This window comes from Cryptomeria japonica, chromosome 5 (genome assembly GCF_030272615.1).
Source record: "Cryptomeria japonica chromosome 5, Sugi_1.0, whole genome shotgun sequence".
Taxonomy (NCBI): Eukaryota; Viridiplantae; Streptophyta; class Pinopsida; order Cupressales; family Cupressaceae; genus Cryptomeria; species Cryptomeria japonica.
In genome coordinates this window covers 401,565,901-401,587,924 of record NC_081409.1, presented here as the reverse complement: position 1 = coordinate 401,587,924, position 22,024 = coordinate 401,565,901, and the positions used below count along the sequence as shown (strand labels likewise).

The following is a 22,024-nucleotide window of genomic DNA, read 5'->3' as shown; positions in this document are numbered from 1 at the left end:
AGATGCCCAAAACTCTCACAATCTTCGAGTTAAAGCAGGAGTATGTGGACATGATAAAGATGCTGAGCAGAGTAATGGGATGCTCACACTCGGTGAACTTCGAGCCTTGGATGTTCTTCTACATAGCGAGATCATGAATTCGAATACACTGATCGACTGGGCTAGATTGATCAGCCACTACTTGCATGAACAATTGAAGAACCTGCAGGAGAAAAGATCTCAGTCCTTTTCCATGAGTTCCTATCTATTCTATATGCTTGCACGAAGGGGAGGATTCGATGGGCTGCCAGCGAGAGGAATCATGGGTTGTGGGCCAGCTCAGCTGAAGGTGCATGAATGTTATCCTCAGCTACATCTCCACAACGGGAATTCTTACAAGTTGGTGAATGACACCTTCACCATGTACTTGACACGACTTATGCAAAATAAGTTGCACATGAGGGTGTCTCCACAAGCAAGTGCTTTGGTCCAGAAGTATGGCGCCGCGTTCCTGCAGTTCCCCAAGTTCACCTACATCAGGACGCAGGGCTTCTCCTTCCAGTCTTACAAATTGCCCAGATATCTGTCAGATAAGCTTATATTGCTCGAGCTCATGAGGCAGTTGACTGCCTACGATCAGCTACAGAAGAAGAAGAAGAAGCAATCTATTGAATTTCCAATTGTCTTGGGGGATTTCATGGAGATATGCCCAGGTTTGGAGGCCGCTGAAAGTGTAGCAGGCGAATTGGCGTTTTATCGCCTACCATTTTACACTTCCAGGGCCCAATATGATCCTTACAGCTAGATTAGGAAGGTTGCCGATGTCAAATTCATACATAGATTTCACTTGGAGGATTACTGGGCAAGTGCTGAGGATGACTTTGAGGTCTGGAGAAGAATGCACTCCAGATTGCCCCTCGACACCATCAGAATAAGTGAGATTCATCAGGTACCAGGCCAGGTGAAGGAAGACTTAGATTTGATGCAACCCTAATTCGAGAGGATAAAGGATCAACCTATCCTATTGCCAGATTGGTTGGAGCCTGAGGTAGATGATTTGAACATTTTGGCTAGGCCAGTGCTAAAATTCACTAAGCACTGGATTGACAGGTAGACAAGAAAGTTGGTGGAAAACCATGTCCATCTGACATACCAACTGATGGGAAATCTGGATTCTCACAGCGAGGCAACTGAAGGCTCTTCGCAGGGTCAGGCAGGAAGAGAGGCCCAGATGGACAAAGGAAAGAGTGCCCCAAAGAGGCCAAGGGTAACAAAGATGAAGGATATCCAACAGGAAATCCCGCACGAGGTTCAACAGGAGGCCCAGCAAGAGGAACCCCCACAAAAGAGAACGAGGATAGGAAGGGAGCATTCACCAGTTAGCTCCTCGAGCGTACAAGAAGTAGAGATGTTCCCACATCCCACAGGCCCACTTCCAGGGAACGTTCCAGCACCTGACATACTTAGTATCAATGCTTCACAGGGTCGCCATCAGCCAAGAGGTCAGAGGCAAGAAAGTTCCCCGCACCTGGAAGAAGCTCGCCAGGATAATTTCGTAGAGACTATCCTTGGCGAAATGGAAGAAGAATCTCAAGAACGGGAGCATGCAGAGGATTACAGCCATTCCATCCCCGCGCCAGATTGGGAAATGAGGCAGAAGGACGGACCAATCCTGCTCAGGAATTAGAAGAATTATTGAAGAGGATGGATCAGCCGCCAGAAAGGAAGGCCCCCCGAAAGTTCTCCAAGGTAGTCAGGGAAGAATCTGGAGCCCGGACCTTGCACATTGCTGAACCTACAGTGGATAAGGATAGGAGTGAGATTAGACAGGAAGATTACGACGATTCTTCCTTTGCCATGAAGGAGAAATTGCTGAAGTCAAAGGCAAAATTAAGCGGCTGAAGGAAGGAGAAATTGCTGAAGTCAAAGGCAAAATGTAAGCGGCTGAAGGAGGAAAACAAATTTCTATGCGAATACGTCAGGGGTTTCAAAAGGCCCCTCAGGGAAGCAGGTCCTTCATCCACTCCCCCTCCCTTCCTTCCCAAGGAAGTAATTGATGATACAGAATTTACAAAGGCAATGGCATAGAATTCCTGAGAATGGGTAGAAGATGTTTATGCTGAGGCAGGGAAATTTGTAGAACATCTAGCTCAGCTCCATTCGAGGTTCGTGGCCCTCCTAAGTAGATTGGAAACGACGGAAGGACTATGGGAAGATGTTGATGTCTACCAAGATTTAACCATTTCCCAACTCAGGGCTCTGACAAAGACTCCAAGGCAAACACTGGTAGACGGGAAAGTGATCCAAGAGAATGAAGCCTATGACTTTCCTCGATGGTTCTACGCCATCTGTTCAGGGAAGAACACCCTTGATAAATTCGGCATTGATTCCGTCACCTTGAAGGAGTCTATCAGGGGGATACAGGAAGAAATCCTCAGTGCCATGGAAGCTTTATTTTCAAGGAAACTTAGCGATGGAGGAATAATAGTGAATTCGTTGAAATCCCAGTTGCATGATTTCTTCTTTGTCGGTTCGTTTCCTAAGGAACACTTTACAAATGTTTCTTCATTCTCCGATATGATGAAGAAAACACAGGAAGCCATGGCAGATTGGGAAGGTTTCTTTTCCAGAAGCGAAGAGGAGATTGCCTTGATGGAATTCAACATCAAGAATGTGCCAAGTGTGTCCATCGGAGAACTAGAGGCCGTTGTCGGTAGGTTCATCGCATACGCCATTAATGAACGAGATAATGGTCGTCCATTTTTGGACGAAAATCTTTTGACTGAATAGTGATGGTGTATTTATGGCTGAAGGAACATTGACTAGGCGTGGGACCGGTCAACACATGCCACCACAGGATAAGGAATCTTCTTGCGTGTCGTCCTCTCATTATGGTTTTATGACGGATTCTTCTTGCATATCGCTGTCGCTTGGTGAGTGATGGGCATTTATGACGACGTCAGTTACATTCCGGGCATGATCATCATAATGGGCGCTATTCTAGGCCCTTTTAAATTTATTGTAAGTGGGCGTAATGGGTTATTTAATGTGGATTCCCACCTTGTTGTACCTTGAGTGGGGAATCTTTAGGGCAAACCCTAATTAGGGTTTTGCATGTAATCATGGCTTGAGGCCTATATAAGGGGGTGACTCCCTCATTTGTAAGGAGGAGAGACTATCGTCAGAGATTGTTGCTAAGAGTTTTTGAGGCAAACACTTAATACATTGTTCAATTGTTGGTGTGTTCTTGTGCTGTTTTGGAACTCGCATGGTCTCGTTCTCTTCATAGATTAGATTTGTTTTCATGCTATTAGACGAACTGGATTTGATAAGATCGCTTGTTGCCAAATTTGTGCTCATACTTTTGGTGTGTAGTTGATTGTTGCATACTGTGCAAAGTTAGTCTGAGCCCCGTTATATGTGTACGTTCAACTTCGATTGTTAGAAGAGATTGTTCGATTTGATGGTTTCTTTTGATGATTTGAAAATCTTTAACACACCCTCTGAAGATTGCACCGCCTTTGTGTAGTTGTGCTTTGCTGGCAAAACGAAGCGCGGTTGGATTTTGCACAAGTTATCTCGTCTCCTTTGTTAACTTTAGTACTTTCAGATTGAATAAAACTCAGAAAAATCAGAATTAGTTTTAGCTAGGTTAATTAATTTATTGTTTTCTAGATTTAAGCATAATAAAAGAATTGAAATGCAAAAGGAACAAAACACAGTTACCTTGGGAAAACCTCCTAGGAAGAAAAACCCAGCCAAAAGATCCTCAGATCTGATTATGATTTGAATCCAACTGAATATTACACACTTATCTGGAGTCTAGATGTTGCAGTTACAAGGGAGATGACATAGAGGCCTTTGGATGTCATGAATTGCAGTCCTTATGACTTGCTGATTGTAACAATGGTGGCAGCAACCCTTTGATGAAGTTCTTTATTTCTTTGGAGATGATTTGCTGCCTTACTTAGGTTCGCTGCCTTCTTTTATTGATCTACACATCTCTTAGTATAGTTCGCTGTGACTTAACTGCCTTAGAATGTGATTCGCTTCCTTAGAATATTTCTCACCTTATTCAAAAGACTGGAAAAATATGAATGTACATTGTGTGTAGCTTGTGCTTTATTTATAGGAGAGCAGTTTAAACATATTATTCATGTCGGCCTTCTTGCATTTAACATATTATTCATTTAATCCCTTTTAACCGAAATGCATAGGGTCGGCCCTATCAAGGAGTGGCGTGGAGACTTGTAGCGTGGGGACCTTAAGTGTAGCGTGGGGTCCTTTTGGAGTGGCCGAAGTGTATAGGACCTGGCCCCATATTGGAGAAGGGGTTGGTCCCCTTAGGCGGATTCCAATGTTGCCCAAGGCAATTGGAATCCGCCAGGCCCTAATTATAACCAACACTCCCTCTTAATCAGGGCAAGAATCATAATCATAATCTTTTGTCTTGCACACAAGCATAGACTGGATCCACCTTGCATTGCCCGCAGAGGGTGGAGAAGATCTTTTTCTACCATCTTACATTGCCCGCAGAGGATGGTTTAGTTTTTACAATACCATCTTATATTGCCCGCAGAGGATGGTTACTAATTATACTTCTCCCTGAGAAGTTTACGATACCACCTTACATTGCCCGCAGAGGGTGGTTAATATTTACAATACCATCTTACATTGCCCGCAGAGCGTGGTTACTAATTATACTTCTCCTTGAGAAGTTTACAATACCACCTTACATTGCCCGCAGAGGGTGGTTAATATTTACAATACCATCGTACATTGCCCGCAGAGGATGGTTAATAATTATACTTCTCCCTGAGAAGTTTACAAAAACACCTTACATTGCCCGTAGAGGATGGTTAAAATTTACAAAGTGTCACTGAAATTGAGACTCCCTCTCAATTAGAGTTTCATTTTCCACAATACCAAGTCTATCCCTGAAGCACACAAACTTCACTTTGGATAGAGGCTTGGTAAGAATATCTGCAACCTGCTCATCAGTGCTGACATACTTTAGCTGTATAGCACCTATTTGTACCATATCTTGAACATAATGATAATGGGTTTCCACATGTTTTGACCTGTCATGAAACACTGGATTGATAGACATTTTAATACAACTCTGGTTATCATAGTGAATAACTGTAGGATCCCATGGCTGACCAGACAGCCCAGCAAGAAGCTTACGAAGCCATACTGCTTCTCTGGAAGCTACACTTGCTGCAATATACTCAGCTTCAGCAGTACTCAATGCCACTGAGGATTGTTTTCTGCAAGCCCAAGAGATCACTGCAGAACCCAAGCTAAAACAAATACCGGAGGTGCTTTTCCTGTCTTTGACGCTTCCAGCCCAGTCTGCATCAGAATAACCTTCCAAGGTTATTGGAGTGTTAAGTGGATACTTCAGCCTAAAACCAGCTGTGCCTCGCAAATATCTTAGGATATGCTTGGCAGCAACAAGGTGAACATGCTTGGGTAAACTCATGAACTGGCTGAGAGCATTCACAGCAAAATATATGTCTGGTCTAGTATTAACTAGATACATCAGAGATCCAATCAATTGTCGGTACTCGGATGGATCTGCAAAATCAGAGTTAGCTGCAGAAACACTCAACTTCTTTAAGTTAGATTCCATAGGAGTAGACATTGGTTTACAATCCATCATCCTAAATCTTTTCAGAATGTCAATAGTATACTTTCGTTAACTTAGAAAGATTTCGTTAGATCTTTGCCATACTTCTAGACCTAGGAAATAATGCATTAGACCTAAATCTTTCATTTCAAATTCTGAAGCTAGTTCTTTCTTGCATCCAATAATAAGTTCATTTTTACCAGTAAGAAATAAGTCATCCACATAAAGAACTAGAATTAGCATTGCATCATTTGCTACTTTAAGGTAAATGTTAGGGTCAGCATCATTTTTACAAAAGCCTAGACTTAGCAAATATTTATCAATTCTTTCATACCAAGCACGAGGAGCTTGTTTAAGACCATATAGAGCTTTCTTTAACCTGCACACATGGGTTAATCTATCCTGGATCTCATATCCCTCAGGTTGCTCAATATAGACTTCTTCCTCAATGACACCATTGAGAAAAACAGTCTTAACATCCATCTGATGTAGTTTCTAACCCTTAGCAGCAGCAATAGCAATTATCGTTCTAATGGAGGTATATCTAGCAACAGGAGCAAATGTTTCTTCATAGTCTATGCCTTCCTTTTGGGAAAAACCTAGCCTTATATTTTTCAATACTACCATCAGCATTATGTTTAATTTTAAATAACCATTTAGAGGAAACAACAGATTTACCTTTAGGTCTGGGCACAAGGTCCCATACATCATTCTTGATGATTGACTGATATTCTTCATCCATAGCAAGCTTCCAGGCATGATGACTTAAGGCTTCTTCAACATTGCAAGGTTCAGTTTCAATGAGATTACACATTAAAGAAACGTAGTTGGAAAATACCTGAGGTCTCTTAGTTTCACGGAAGGTGCCACTTGGAGCAGCAAATCTTTCAGCTTCTTGAATGGTGTTTCTTACCCAAAGTGGCCTCTTTTTGGTAACGATAATGTCACTAGGAATGTCAGTGGGATTCATGGGTTCAGGAGGATCATCATGATCATCTTGAGGTGGAGGTTCAACTTGCTCCCTCTGAATCTCAGGGTTAGTATCAACATTTGTATTTTGATTAACATTAGATTCATCAATAACACAAGAGCCTTTCAATTTCTTAAAAACAATATCTTCTTCAAATGTAACATCCCTACTTACCTCAACATACCTTTGACCTGGGATGTAAATCCTGAATGCCTTGGAGGATTCACTGTATCCGACTAGCATGCCTTTCTTTCCGGAGGGTTCCAACTTTGATCGCTTTTCCTTGGGTACATGAACATAGACGAGACTTCCAAAGATTCTGAGGTGACTAATGTCTGGTTTGGATCTCGTGAAAGCTTCTTCCGGGGTCATGTTCTTTAGAGCGCGATGAGGACATCTATTCTGGATATATACTGCTGTTCTAGAAGCCTCAGCCCATAGAAAAGTCTTGCAAGTCTTGATCGTGGATCATAGCCTTTGCAGCCTCCACAATGGTCCTATTCTTTCTTTCAGCAACACCATTTTGTTGAGGATTGTATGGAACACAAAACTCCCTCTTAATTCCTGACTCAACACAAAAATCATAAAAGCTACCGGAGGTGTACTCACCTCCATTGTCAGATCTTAAACATTTAATTATTTTACCAGAGGAGTTTTCAATTAATGCTTTAGATTTACTTAAAACTTCATCAGATTCCCAAGGTCTTCCAACTCTTGATAATTATCCAAATCCCAATCTCCTTCAATTTCCTCCTCACCTATTTCCTCCATTGAATTCAAATTGTTCTCCCCTCCTCTGTCTACCACTGAAGGATCCTTATAAGGTTCTTTTGCTTTTCTAGTAATTGAGGGAACAATTTTATCTGAATTCTGTGATGAATCTCCTCTTATCGTTATATTCTTACCAGTTCCTCCTCCGAGATTTCCTCTTTCTTTATACTGTTGTCGTTTTCTTTCAGAAGAGCCCAAACATTTTCCCTCCTTTCTCATCTCATTCTTTGTGGATTTCATCCCAACCGTTTTTTCTGTTACCGTTTTCTCGCTAGTCCGATTCAGGTTACCATTCTTCTTAGGAGTCCATCTTTGATTATTGTTTCTCAGGCCCATCCTGCATTGGGTCTCCCAATGGTCCCTTCTTCTAGGTTACCATTCTTCTTAGGAGTCCATCTTTGATTATTGTTTCTCAGGCCCATCCTGCATTGGGTCTCCCAATGGTCCCTTCTTCTACATTGAACATGGAATTTTTTTTCCTCTTCTATTTCCTTTGGGATTCCTCTTAATCAAAGTACCCAAAGATCTTCCTATCTTTTCCAAACATTCCTCCATTCAATATTCTATTGGGAGATTGTACAATCTGATCCATTTTGCAGAGTTGTAAGGATTAAGAACAGCAGGGTTAAAGTTAGAGCACCATCTCTGCATATAAATTGGAGATTTTTGTATGCACCATAACCCTCCCTCCAGTATTTTCTGCCCCTCTTCTACGCTTTGCAAAAATTGCTACAAAGAATCTTTTGGGTAGAATTTTTAAAATAAAATCTACTTTCCAGGAATCCTTCGCCCAGTTTCTGATTTTTTCTCTATTCTTTTTTGGGCCTATTACCCTACATATAACCACCAGATGCTCCATGAGTTTCCTATCAATTGAAATTTATTCTGAAACATTAATGGTTTGAACTTTGAAGGCCCTTATGATCTTCCTTATCACAGAAAAAATCTTCCTCTCCTCCAAATCCTTCTTCATCCTGAACAAGTTTCTCTCCATTGTTTTCTTCCTTGTCCTCTCTCTGCAACTCTTCTATCTTAGATGATATCATTCTTATTTAAGGTGTTTTTCTTGCATAAATGAGGGACCATCGATGTATTATACATTGTTTTAGTTATATCTTGACCTTTAACATCCAAATTGTCCAATCATTGCTTGTTTTTGATATGATTATTTTTCTTCAATTTTTGTCCACTAAACTTTTAGAGCAAACCTGCGCTTTCAGTTGGAAGATATCCCTATGATAATTCTTAATCTGGAGTTGATTTATGTTGTGATTAGGATGTGTGTATCATTAACATTTTTTGTGCAAGCATGAAATTAGTTATTTTCTACCAGTACAAGTACAATCGTTCCCTTTTATGATGTTTGGAATGGGAAAGGCAAGGCTAGAGCATTTTTATAAGCATCATGATACCCTGAGAGTGTATATCAAAATAAGAAATTTGGTTGGGACTTACATTGATGGGGACCCATAGAGTGTTAAGGAAACTTCTCACATCATTTGTGATTATATATGATCCAAACAGGCAGGTTTTCGGGACAAGTTATAATTGAAATGCTTCTGGATCAAAACTATATGCAGAATTATTTAATTTAATATTTCAGATCACAACCTATGATCCATCATCAGGAATATGAGAGTTCAAGAAGGGAGCTAATGATTAGAAAATGGCAGAAATAACCAAGTATAAATAGAGGAGAAAAAATGAAAGAAAGGCAAGAGACAATAGGTAAGTAGATATTAACAATAAAAAGGAGCTTAAAAGGAAAATAAAAGAATAAAATAAAATAAATAATAATATAAAGATAAAAAAATTTAAAAAATCAATAATAGATAACTAAAAATGAAGATAAATAGTAATAAAACAGTCACTAATGGAGAAAATAAAATCAAATTAAACATATAAAGAACTGCAAAAGAATAGGGGATACAATTAAAAAGGACAAAGGAATCAAACAAAAACTAAGGCAAAAGGTTAAAAATTAAAATGACAAATTCAAAAAAAGAGAAACAAAAAGGTGTGGAAAACAAAAATTAAGGAAAAAACAAAATAATAACGCAAAATAAGCATAAAAAGTAAAAAAGAAAATAGAACAAATTAAGAAATTATAGTAGTAGTGTTTCTTACGCAAGCCAGCAAAAGTTGCCATGCATGACAGAGACCCCAATCTCCACCCCTGTTCAGATTTAATGGATGTGAATTAATCTCAATTTCCTTTTAAGGGTTTTCTTTTGAAGGATTATCTTCATTGTTAAAGATTTGGGGTTTTTCCAAGCAATGTGATGCTTGGTAGAGGCAGATTGCTTTGCAAGAGCAGAACTGCGAATGCTCTTGTGTTTGACATCAGCAAAATGTTCCTTAAATCTGGCATTAAAAGAGCAATCAGTTTCACCTCTGTAGGTGGTACAATAGGAATTTAACATCCTATAGACTCCAGAGCACAACAAAGGATTTGAGGGGCCTTCCAGAGGGGGGATTTGGGTTCAGAGTCAAGATACGTTTGAAGGTACATTTAATCCCCTCTCTTTGAAGAATTTTTAAAATTTTCTTCAAAATTCCTTCAACAAAGGGAACAGAAGCAGAGGGGGGTTTAAAGGAAGCCTAACTAAAGGATTTTCTCCACTATATGATTGTTTTTTGTTTCTATTTCTCGGTATCCCCATTTTTAGTTTTCTATTATTTAATTTTTCTTTTTTTTCTGTTTTATTTAATTTATTTTATTTTATTTTTAGCCCTATTTTATTGTTAATTTCTCCTTGTCAGCTCTTCCCTTTCTTTCATATTTTTGGTTTTTTTCCCTCTATTTATACTGAGTTATTTCTGCAATTTTCCAATCATTAGCTCTTTTCTTGACCTGTTGTATTCCTGATAATGGATCTCAGAGTGCGATCCGAAATTTTGAATTAAATAATTCTGCACACAGTTTGATCCAGAAGCATTTCAATTATAAAATTATCGACTATGGAAATCTAATGATTCTGACAAGCAATTTTTTAAATTTCTTTGTTGTTTCTATACTGAATTTGGGTAATGTATATAATAATATATATTGGGTCTTATTACAAAACATAACATTCTAAGATAGATATGAAAGTTATCTGGTTTGTTTCCATGAGGAAGTATCTTGAACCATAATATATGGTTTTCTATGATTATGCAAGAAACAATAGACATTCTCCTATTGGAAAATATGTAGTGAATATATCAGCATGTACACTTCTTATATAGTACCAAGGATTGTGAAAGTTTGGTTTTTATGAATAAATACAACCAATACGAGATATCTTGATAATGATATAGTGGAAGAGGAGCTTAGTAGAACAGGAGTAAAGAGATTCAAATCCTTATAAATATATGGATGCTTTGATCCCTGATAATTTGTGTACGATCCTTTTACAATGTATCAGCCAATTGAATGATTAATTGTGTTAACATAGAATTTGATGCTTGTCACTGTTCACATGTTGACAAGGGTTCCAAGATATAAACAGATATTGCAGTGGGGGACTATATGGAAATGAATGTAGTTATATTGAGGTTAATGGATTATGGGATGAATCCTGCAACTGGATGGTGTTGATAATGGAATCCAAGGGAGATTTGGGATATCAATGCAATCTTCCAACTGCGCATGCCAATACTTCCATGATAATATTATAATCCATTTCTCATTTATTAACCTTCTTGTTGTTGAATGTAAGGCTAGTTGGATAAGTTTGGAAGATTTTTAACTATCTAGGCGTTTGATACTTTTTACTCAAGTAGGTACTAGGATGGGCCCCTATCGTTAGACTTCTTATTTTTGAATTTGTATGAAGAGTCATTATTACTATGTGATGAAAATTTCAATAAATTATCTCAGATTCTATGCTCTCTGCATCTCTTACCATTTGAATGGCTAGGTTGGGGCCAAACCTTGGCGAAATCTAGGTTGGATTGAAACTAGAATTAGAATCCACCTTGGACTGATTTAGGTTTGTCTAGGGTTCCTAATGAACTTGGTAACATAGCTCATACATGCTAGAACTAAATGGCTAGGCTAGGGTTGGGATCCTACTTGAACTTAGGCAGAGCTAGAATGGATCAAAATCTAGCGTGGAATTGTTTAGATTTGACTAGGGTTCCTAAAAGTTTTTAATATGAGGAAATTCTTAATTTTTTCTCTTTGAATTGAATTGTCATAGAAAATTTAATCGTAATTTAAGCTTTAATACCAAAAGAGAATTTTTTTAATATTTTTAAAAGATGAAATTTAGAATTTTGGTTGATGCAAATAACTAACTTCCGCATCATTTTGGAAAACGACATTTTAGGTTTTTAGCAATCAGAAAACTATACATCTTTTTTGTATATTTAAAGAGCCATGGCTTTCAAAAATATTTGATTCATGATAATTTTGTAAAATTTTAAATAGAAAATTGATTTGATCTGTAAAAAGTTAAAACAAATGATTAACATCCATTAATAGCATGTATGTCCATGGTACCTCTAAAATTACCAATTTTGATATGCTCAATTCTATTTTAGGTTGGAGATTTGTAGAATAAAATAATGAAAATTCATTGAAATAATGTGGTGTGCAGGTTTGGAGCAATGACAAATTTGAGAGCGTAGAACATAGGGTAGTGGTGAATGACAAGAGAGAAAGGTTCTCTATTCCCTTCTTTTTCAATCCTTCACATTATGTGATGATGGCACCTGTGCGCGAGTTGTTGAATGAAGAAAATCCACCCAGGTATAAAGAATTCAACTGGGGCAAATTCTACAAGAGGAGAAATGACAGCAATTTTACGAACTTGGGTACTGAGAATCTTCAAATCCATCACTTCAATAAATCCCTAAATTCTCCTTAAAGAATAATTATATCCTTGTATGTATATTTGCATTTTCATACTTCATCTTCTTATATCATGAGCTATTCCTAATTATTGTATAGTTTGCAAGCAAGCGCTCTCTCTCTCGGCTCCATCAAACTCATATCTCTTGTAATAAAGTATTTACAGTTCAATTTAGATTTTGCACTCTGAGCTGGATATTAATTTAGCAGACTGATTATAACTTGTGCACTTCATAATACCATATATATGTTTTATTTCCTCTGCCATTCACTACCCTTAAAGTTCCTGTTTTTGTACCGAAATTCAATTTTTTACATTGATTCTTTAGATTGAAAATATTCATCTTACATCATCCAACAAGTAACTTGATAGAGGCAAAACTTGTAGATTAATGTAATTGATTTGATGCTGCTTATATTGTATTTGTTAGTTTAGAAGTTTTGAAGCATACACTTGTAAATTTTAGTTTACACTCTTCATTCTTTTGTGTGTGGAATATTTGGTTTGATTTGAAAAACAGCTTTCTATCATATTAAATTCCAAGTCCCAGATAGTTGTTATGTGTTAATGTCACTATTTTATTTTTTTAACTCTGAAGATAGAAGAATACATAAATAGGTAGAAATTGTCTTGAATGTATGCACTCTTCTCATAAGTAAAAAAAATAAGGATTTGTAAGTTTATCTATGCACATTTGTTGCATTGTGTATCTTGTTTGTTGCTTCTATTCAACTAATAAATTAAAATTGCTTTGAATAAGATATGAAGAACATTACATTAAGGATCAATATAAAGAATATAAAGAATTGTGGGAGTTATCCTTTCTTGAATGTGTCATTATAAAGCAGTGGTACAATTTATCTAGTTTAAAGTTTGAATCTCAAAGGGAGGCACTTGTATGGAATGATTTGACTTTGTACCCTAGATAGGCACCAACTAGTTCATCTTATCTAAAATCTAGAAACAAAACTCTAAAAACATATAATTTCAATATCTTTTATGTTATATAGTTATTTTAATTTATGCATGTTCTCAAGTTTTGTAATAAAGAATTAATAGGAATCTAACCAATTCTGAGGCAATCATACAATTCTTATAAAAATTTGTGATAACATTTTCGGTAAAGCAACATCTTGGTGTAAAAGGATATAAATTATTGATATTGAAGTCATGGATACTCCATTAGGTCTAGTAAAGCCTAACTTGTAGAGGAGAAAATATTATTGTCTCTTGTTCATTGTCCACTGATCTAAGAGTCTTGATCATTAGAAATGGCTATTCTATATAGATAATTAGGCAGTCACTTGGAAACACCAACACCTTTACCTTTTGACTTCCCCAAAATTAATTTTAAACCTCAATCTTTAAACTTTGATCAACTCCACTTACCTTGTCTTGCCCAATTCACTAATATTCTTCTTGCACACACATGAAAACTTCAAAACAAAATGAAGCAACTAAAAATTGTATTTGGGTGATGTAAGATTATTGACACACCTAAACACTCCTACATTAGACATTCTAGGTAAGTAAATATTCCTTGAGTTGAAAAATTAGGAATATTTGAAAAGGTTTAGGGTAGTAATCTCATGTTTATTCTTTATCCACATATTTTATGTATCCCCTTATGATCTTCCACTTTTATCCTCACCTCATCTTCTCCATCCCCATTACATAAGTTACTACCACTTGTGTTGTTCTCTTATTTTAATCCATGACCTCCATAAGAAGATTTGAAGGTTCCTAACTATAACTTACCTCTACTTTCGTAGTGATTACTACCAATCTTCTTTCTTTTCTCTCTTTCATTATGCTATTGGTACACAAAACCTAGACCCATTCCACTATCACCACCCATAATTTGCTTCATAATAACCTTCATGGAGCTATTCTCAACCTCCCTAGTCTCATTCATTACCTTTTTTGCAATGCAACAAACTATACGACTAATTTCTTTCACTTCTCCTTCAGAGGAATCAAGGCATACTTTTACCTGTTCTTTATGATGATTTTTAAATTATTTCTACCATCATAAACATATTCCTTTTCTCACACTTTTATGGTCTTCCCAACAACACATGACAAACACTCATTGACATCACATACATAAAGCTTCATTTCTATAAGACTTGATATGAAAACTAATAAGATATTGCTCATTCATTATCGAGTTATATTCCCTCTCCAAGAAAAAACCTTATATGGGCTTGGGTCTTTACTCCTCTTCAAACCAAAAATTTCAACCTTTCCTTCTAAAACTAGGTCATCCTTACTACCACTATCTACAATTACCTTTATCACTTACCTGTAGACTTGCACATATTTTGAAAGTGAAATGTTCTTTGAGATGGTCCATCTTCTTCTCTACCTAGTTTCACTAGCACTCACCTTAGCATGAGAGGTTCACCTCCTTCTAGATTTTCAACCTTTGGTGATACTATACTCTCTTCATCTTCTTATGCCGAGTGGTTTCTTGTTGTACTCTTCTTGCTTCCCTCTTATATTTGCAAACACTTGTAGGTCCTATGACTAGCTTCTTAACGTTGGAAACATTTTTCAAAGAACTCCTTACTATTGCTACCATGTAATGTCCCCAATTCAAAATAGAATTTAATGGTAAATATTAATAATAAAATAAAAATTTAAAAGAACAAAAGTAAAATGAAAATGAAAACAAATATAATTAAATATTTAATTAAGTTAATGAATGGACAAAGGCATGAAATGATAAGTTGTAACTCCCCCAAATATGAGGTATAAAGGGGAAAAAATAGCTCATTCGAAGGGGATAATTTTTGGGGAATCAGAAGTGGAGAACTGACTTAAATAAAAAGTGCAAATTTGATTGTGAAAGGTTGTCCCTTTCAAAGGGTAGAAATAATAAAGAGTTGCACTCTTTCAAAGAGCGCTAAAGGTGAAAAGGTGTCTCTTGCCAAAAGGCATACATGATGAAGAGGTGTGACCTCTCTCTCACATTGAGAGATATAAAGGAAAGGAATCAAAGCATCCAATACCATCACCATCGGTCAGTTCAGATCAGAATTATTATTAATTGGTTAACACAGAAGTTATACCCCTTGATAAACATGCCCTCCTACAAGAGACACACCTTTCCTAGTCTAAACTTGCACCTAAGATTTATAGGATCGAGCTGCAGGCTTAAAAGGGATAGAAATAATTTGGCAGAAATAGTAGAGGAAGAAGGAAGACGTCAGGAAGTGAAGAGGCACACATGCACCTCAATAGATCGGGTGTTTTGGAGAAACCATCCATCCAACAATCAAGACAAAAAGAATAACACTTAAGGATTAGAATAAGGAAACAATACACTAAGCACTCCCAAGCTCAGTAAATTAGAACAATCGATATGCATCCTTGTATACATACACATTAAATTTTGTAGCAATATTTATGATCTGTTTCTGCATACAAGTATACCTATTTTTGGTTAACATGTCAACATTTTGCATATTTATGTTTATTAATTAATGCACTGGAAATGCATTATGTTCGCATCAATTTAAGTGAACTTGAATTATACATTATTCTGAATGCTCTTGATATGATAAAGGGGAGAGGAGTTATAGTCAAGAAAACAGTGTTGGGGTTATCTCATAGGCACACCACCTCATGGTTTAAGATCGGGGAGTCCCATGAGGTCAAGGGGGTACAAGGATACTGCCCTTGAGCCTATGAAGTATAGACTTCCCGAGCACTTTATTGTAACATCCCTCCTCCCTCTATCATATTGAATGGATATGTAATTATGGTACATAGGATAGGTGTGACAAGTGGAGGAAAATGGTGATAGGACACTCCACTAGGTAGGCCACCTCATTGATGGCATGGGCCACGTGGGGTCAAGGGGTTAAGTCCGCTCTTGAGCCTAGATGGGGGAGTCTCTTGGGCACCACACTTGTTCATCCTAGTCTATGTTCATTACATTAATAAGCCTTTAGAGAGAACTTATGTCTTACTTGGCCCAACTATTAGAATATGTTATGATCATGTATGCAACACTATATGTATTTTATTTCTCCTAACCTGTTTGCAGGGCTCTACTCTGAATCTCTAAGTATTCCTAAAACTCATTCCACTCTATTTAAGGCCTAAGATAGGTATTCATTTATATGGTATTATGAAAGTTGTTATCTAACACTATTTCCTAAAAATATAGGCGTTATTATACTAGCCTACCTTCTAAATGATAACTAGTGTTACTGCTTTACATAATTTTTGTAATGTTAAAATTAATCTCTTCCTTATACTTAGATAGGAATGTTATTTTTGGGTAATTCTAGGAAGGGACATTACATGCCATATCCTTTTATAGTATACTCCTTCCCTTTTGTGCCCTTTCCTACTTCTCTACTCTATTTAGGCTTAGTATCTTCCTCATATACTTGTTTACCTTTACTATTACTCACTTTTACTTTAACTACTACACTTCTTCCTCTACTTCTAGAATTATTTTGCTACCTCCTAGATATCTTTTCTTCTACTATCATGACATATTGACAAGCCTCTTCAACCATGGTGATCTTCAACATGCTCATCTCAACTTGGATATTGAACCTCATTCTATTTATGTATTTGGATACCTTCTCTCTATGCATATGATATTGTCTAGATTGTATAATCATCTTGGAAAAATCCTCAATATAGTCTTTCACATTCATTTCTTTTTGCTTCAAAGTTTATTGCTTCAAAGTCTACAACTTTCTAAACAACTTCAATTCATAATCTCTAGAGACTAATTTTTCTTTAAGTTTATCCAACATTTAACTCTATCTTGTTATTATAGTCTCACCATTATCAACCCTCTCTCTCTTTGTAATTGCCTCAACCAAAGTGTTGTGTGTCTTGTGAGTTTCATCTTTGCTAACTTTACTCTCTACATATCTTGTATTTTCTTCCAAATCAAAGTAATATTCCAACTCACCTATCCAATCTACCAACTAATTAGGATTCAATGTTCCAAAAAAATAGAAAACTCCATTTGGTAACCTTTACTAATATTTGCATGAAACTTAAAGAATTGTTCTTCTCCAACATTCATTGGTTGTTCATTTTACCTTTCTCATTCATCCACTTTACTGTCTTCATGACTTGTGAGGTCTTCAACATTTTTTCGATTCCTTCTTAAGCCAATAACTACATTTCTTAATTGAATCTTCATTTTAATATTCTAATCAAACATCTCTTGTAGTCTAGGATTATTCTTTGTGGGTGAATTTTTACAATGTTCTTCACAAAAAAAACTTAGGTTTTCTATCCACTCACTACAAAAATTAGACTCACCTTAATAGATTTCACATCCCTCTCTTCTCTTCTTCAACTATAACACTCATCTTCACACCTGCAATGCACTTCTTGTATTGCATGGAACGACATAATAAATAAATGTATCAATTCTAGCCTAAATCAAACCAAATACATGCAAACCTTAGAAATATCACATGATGTGTTAGTAGATTGAATGTGGTTGCTTGATATTTCAATAGCATGATAGTATGATCTAGATGATTGAGTGGTAAAATTGACATCATAACAGTATGATAAAACAAGATATGAAAATAGGGTGAGGGGTCTCTACTTATATGATTTGCAAGAGAGAAACCAAGGGCCAACATAGATTAATAATAGGTGGCTAGGATTGAATGAGGATTAGGGTTTAGATCAAACTTGTAGGCATGTGTTGTTGAGACATGGACCAGCTAGGACTTGAACCTAGGACCTTCCATACGCTACTGGAGTGCTCTACCACTGAGCTATTGGCCCCTCTTGGACCAGTCCATCGTCGGTCTGGGTGTGGCTTATTTCCAACACCAACACCCCCCCTTAAGCCACACCTCTTGTGTGCTTGGGGCTCCTAGCTTGGACTTGGCTCTGATACCATGTTGAGACATGGACCAGCTAGGAGTCAAACCTAGGACCTTCCATATGCTGCTGGAGTGCTCTACCACTGAGCTATTGGCCCCTCTTGGACCAATCCATCGTTGGTCCGGGTGTGGCTTATTTCCAACACCAACATGTGCCATCACATGAAGGATAAGGGATAGGTTTAGGAATGGATTAGGGTAACATCATTAAGTGAATCTCTAAAATTTGGAGATTTAGTATGAAATGGATGGATGGGATGCAAAGTTAGTTTGACTTTTAACAAGTGTTTAGAATCAATGAATTTGGAAAAGGTAATAGTTAGCCATATGAGAGAGAGACTTCTCACACGATGGCAAGTTTAGATTGTGATCTATGTGAATGGATCTAATGGCTAGTATTAAATGGACAAGGATCAAGGGATAAAGGTGAAGGTTAAATTAGTTCAATAAATAATAAATATTTATTTAATTAATGGCTAGGACAAGATGGGATAAAAGGTGAAGGATAAATTAAATAAATAATAAATATTAATTTAATTAATGACTAGGATAAGTTGGGATAAAATATGAAAGGTAAAATAATAAATGAATAATAAATATTTATTTGATCAATGACTAGAATAAGGTGGGATAAAAGGTGAAGGATAAATTAATTAAATGATTAAAGACTTTTTATTTAGTTAATGGCTTACGATAGGAAAAAATTAGGTGTGGTTGGGTATGGACAAATTTAGGTGTATATATTTCTTCCGACTTTGATATGATGTTGCGACTACAAGAAGTAACATCATTTCAAAGAACAATAAAATATAGTGGATATGATGGGATAAGGGCTAGTGTCATGATGCCCTAGTCATTAGAAGGATAGGAGTTGGGTATGCTCCCTCAAGAGGACATTGGGTTAAAAGAACATGAGTGTACCCTCGAAATGGATGTGAGTTAGAGGATTAAGGATAAATGGTCATTGAAGAAGATAAAGATGATGAATATATGGATAGAGAGAGAAGATAAATGATCATCATGGTGCAATGGTGTAAGCAACCTAGATTTTATATTGTACCTAACATTATGCATTGAGGTATAAATACCCAAGATGAGGATGTGCTAAGTACATGATCAACAAGGTAAAATAAAAACATATGCCTTATAACACCATGGTTTGGAATACCATAATACCCTTGTGGAAATATGATGCAAAGGCCATGATAGATACAAATAATTATAACACATACACGAACAAATAAGCATGCACAACAAACTAGAAATAAGCAAGGAATATGCTTCAAATCAAGTTGAAAATTAGATAGATAGATTGATTAATGATTGATGATGAGGATATAAAAGTTAATAATAAGAACAATTCATATACCAAGGATTGTGGTGTGAATGATAAGAATAACCGTTGGATTGGGAGTGATGCGTCCCTATGATGATAATTGGATTAATGTGGATCAATGGATTATTGATCGATTTGGATATCAACCGATGGATTTATTATGGATGATTACAAGTTGGATTTCATGGATTATGAATGATTTCATATGGATGGATTGGATTGGGATTTTTGGAATAAGAGATATGGAAAGAGGATAAATGGATTGAATAGGTAAAGATTGCAGGGAGGAATGGATATAATGCTTAGGATAGAGGAATGGATTGTAACTAATGATAAAGGAATCCTAAGGCATGGTAAAAGGATGGAAGGATAGATGAAGATGATTGGATTACATTATATTCAAAGGAGTGTAAAAGAATTAAGTAGATAGATGAGAAATTGGTGACATGAGGATAGGAGGAGGGATCTTTGAGGACTATGTTGCAAAGGACAAGATGCCCCACATTAGAGATAATACAATTATTGATGGAAGATGATAAAGGTATGCATGAGATGGAATGATAGTTCATACATGATATGGCTAGTGGAGGAAGTAAGGATTGTATTACCCAAAGCATGCAAGGATATTTTTTCCCTAGTCCTGGTCAAGATCAAAGGTGAAAAGGGGGAATGAATTGGAAGGATTGATAGTAAAAGGATGTTATAATTTGAATAGGATGAAAATGTATGCATAAATACTTTACCCCTAGTCCTTATCAAGATCAAAAGAGGGAAGAAATTATGCATTCAAATAGGACAAAAGAAGATAGGATGAGGGATATGTGATGGAAGGTAGATAGATATGTGATGCTTATGGAGATCCTTAGCCTTGTGAAGATCAAAGGTGGAAGAAAAGAGGATAGATAGAAGATGAGGGATAGTGGAGGATGCGGTCGGTAGGATATTATGGAAGAAACAAACTCCCAAGTGTAAAATTCAAGAGGATAGGGGATTACACATGATGCTTGTTTGTCAAGTTTTCATCACAGTACTTGCCCAAGGTTCCACAAGAAGTGATTTTCACCATTGGACAAATGATTTATTTAATTTTAATTTTAATTTCTATTTTTTTTTTTGCATTTCTTTGGATTGTTTTTGGAATAGTATGCATGAATATGGATATGGATAAGGATGTGGATAGATGGATAAGTGGATATGGAAGTTAGTGGATGTGTGATAAGGAGATGGAGGAAGGACTCAAGCATCTAATTCCATGCATGACATCCTTTGAAGATATTATATAATAGACCATTAAAATTGGAAAGATTCTCATACACATTAGTAGAATGATGGTAAGGGGGTGGAATGTATGGATAAATGGAGAGGGATAGTAATTTATGCAAAGGATTGGATTAAAGGAGGATGACGGGGGATGAATTTTGGATGATATATGGGATGACAAAAAAATTGTCAATAAGTGGATGGAAATGTTGGCAAGATAAAAATTGACACACACACTGAAGGGTGGTGGAGTATAGGAGAAGCGGATTTTTAATTAAATATAGGGGTGAATATAGACTTTGGGAAATAGGGAACCAAAATAATTTCAAAGGATGTGATACTTTTAGACAGATGATTGGAGGACTAATGAGTGGAAGTTGCTATAGGATTAACAAGTTTATATGCCAAATTAGATTGTGATTTGAGATACATATCTTCAATGATTACTTTGGGAATCCACATGGTGTTTGTTTTTGATAATTTATTGATGGGTTTTGTGGCCTTTTGGATTGATCTTTTTGATTTTGCATCAAATTTTTATTTTTTTTGTCATGTATTTTTAATGGTACATGTTTTTTTTATTTATGTGGATTTTTTGATTTACACATTTAGATTTGGCATCTAAATTTATTCCAAGAGTGATGGGATGGGTGCATAAGGATGGATAACTTGGGGTTTATGAATGGGTTGATGTTGGTACGATTTTAGAAGGATTTCAAAGATGTTTGTTCCTTTGTTTACCTTTCTTTATGATAGGATGGAAAGACTTTGATATAGGTGGGGTTAAGTTAGTGGATGGAAGGATATAGGGATCCAAGATGGAATTAAGGTACAAAAGACTTGTTTTTGGGACATAATGATCCAAAATAAATGGAAGGGATGAAGGATTGAAATTTGTAATATAAGAGCTCAATATACATTTGGAGTTTGGGGAATGAATATTTTGGATTTATATGGATGGATTTGGGTTTTTGGAGGGATAGGAGTATCAACATCTTGAACTAGATAGCCAAGGCTCTAAGAACTAGGATTTGCTTTGACATGGATAGGTTCCAATATGCCTTGTTCATTGTGTTAGAGTTGGAATAGAATACTATACAACATGCAATATTGGATGAAGATTATAGCCACCCAAGATCTAAGTACTCCATGAAAGCACACAAGATATCAACAATGAAAGAATTATGCTATTCTATCAAGGATGCAAATGATACAACATAATGAGATATTGTTACAAAGGGATCTCCTTGGTTATAAGGCCAAAGTGAACATAGGCTATCATAAGATTATGACATGCGTCTTAAATGACTTGAGACACAAAGTGATAACTTATCATCCACTTAAGGTGGAAAATTG

At 36.4% G+C, this 22,024-nt stretch overlaps 1 protein-coding gene across 1 annotated transcript in view; it reads left to right on the top strand.

The window, feature by feature from the left end:
- LOC131076495 (protein DMR6-LIKE OXYGENASE 2) overlaps positions 1 to 12,456 on the top strand; it is a 48,882-nt gene extending 36,426 nt beyond the window's left edge. The window contains exon 3 of the mRNA XM_058013716.2: positions 11,936 to 12,456. Within this exon, the coding sequence (XP_057869699.2) occupies positions 11,936 to 12,205 (270 nt within the window). The 3' untranslated portion in view covers positions 12,206 to 12,456. The remainder of the gene's footprint in view (positions 1 to 11,935) is intronic.
- The last annotated feature ends 9,568 nt before the right edge of the window (positions 12,457 to 22,024 follow it).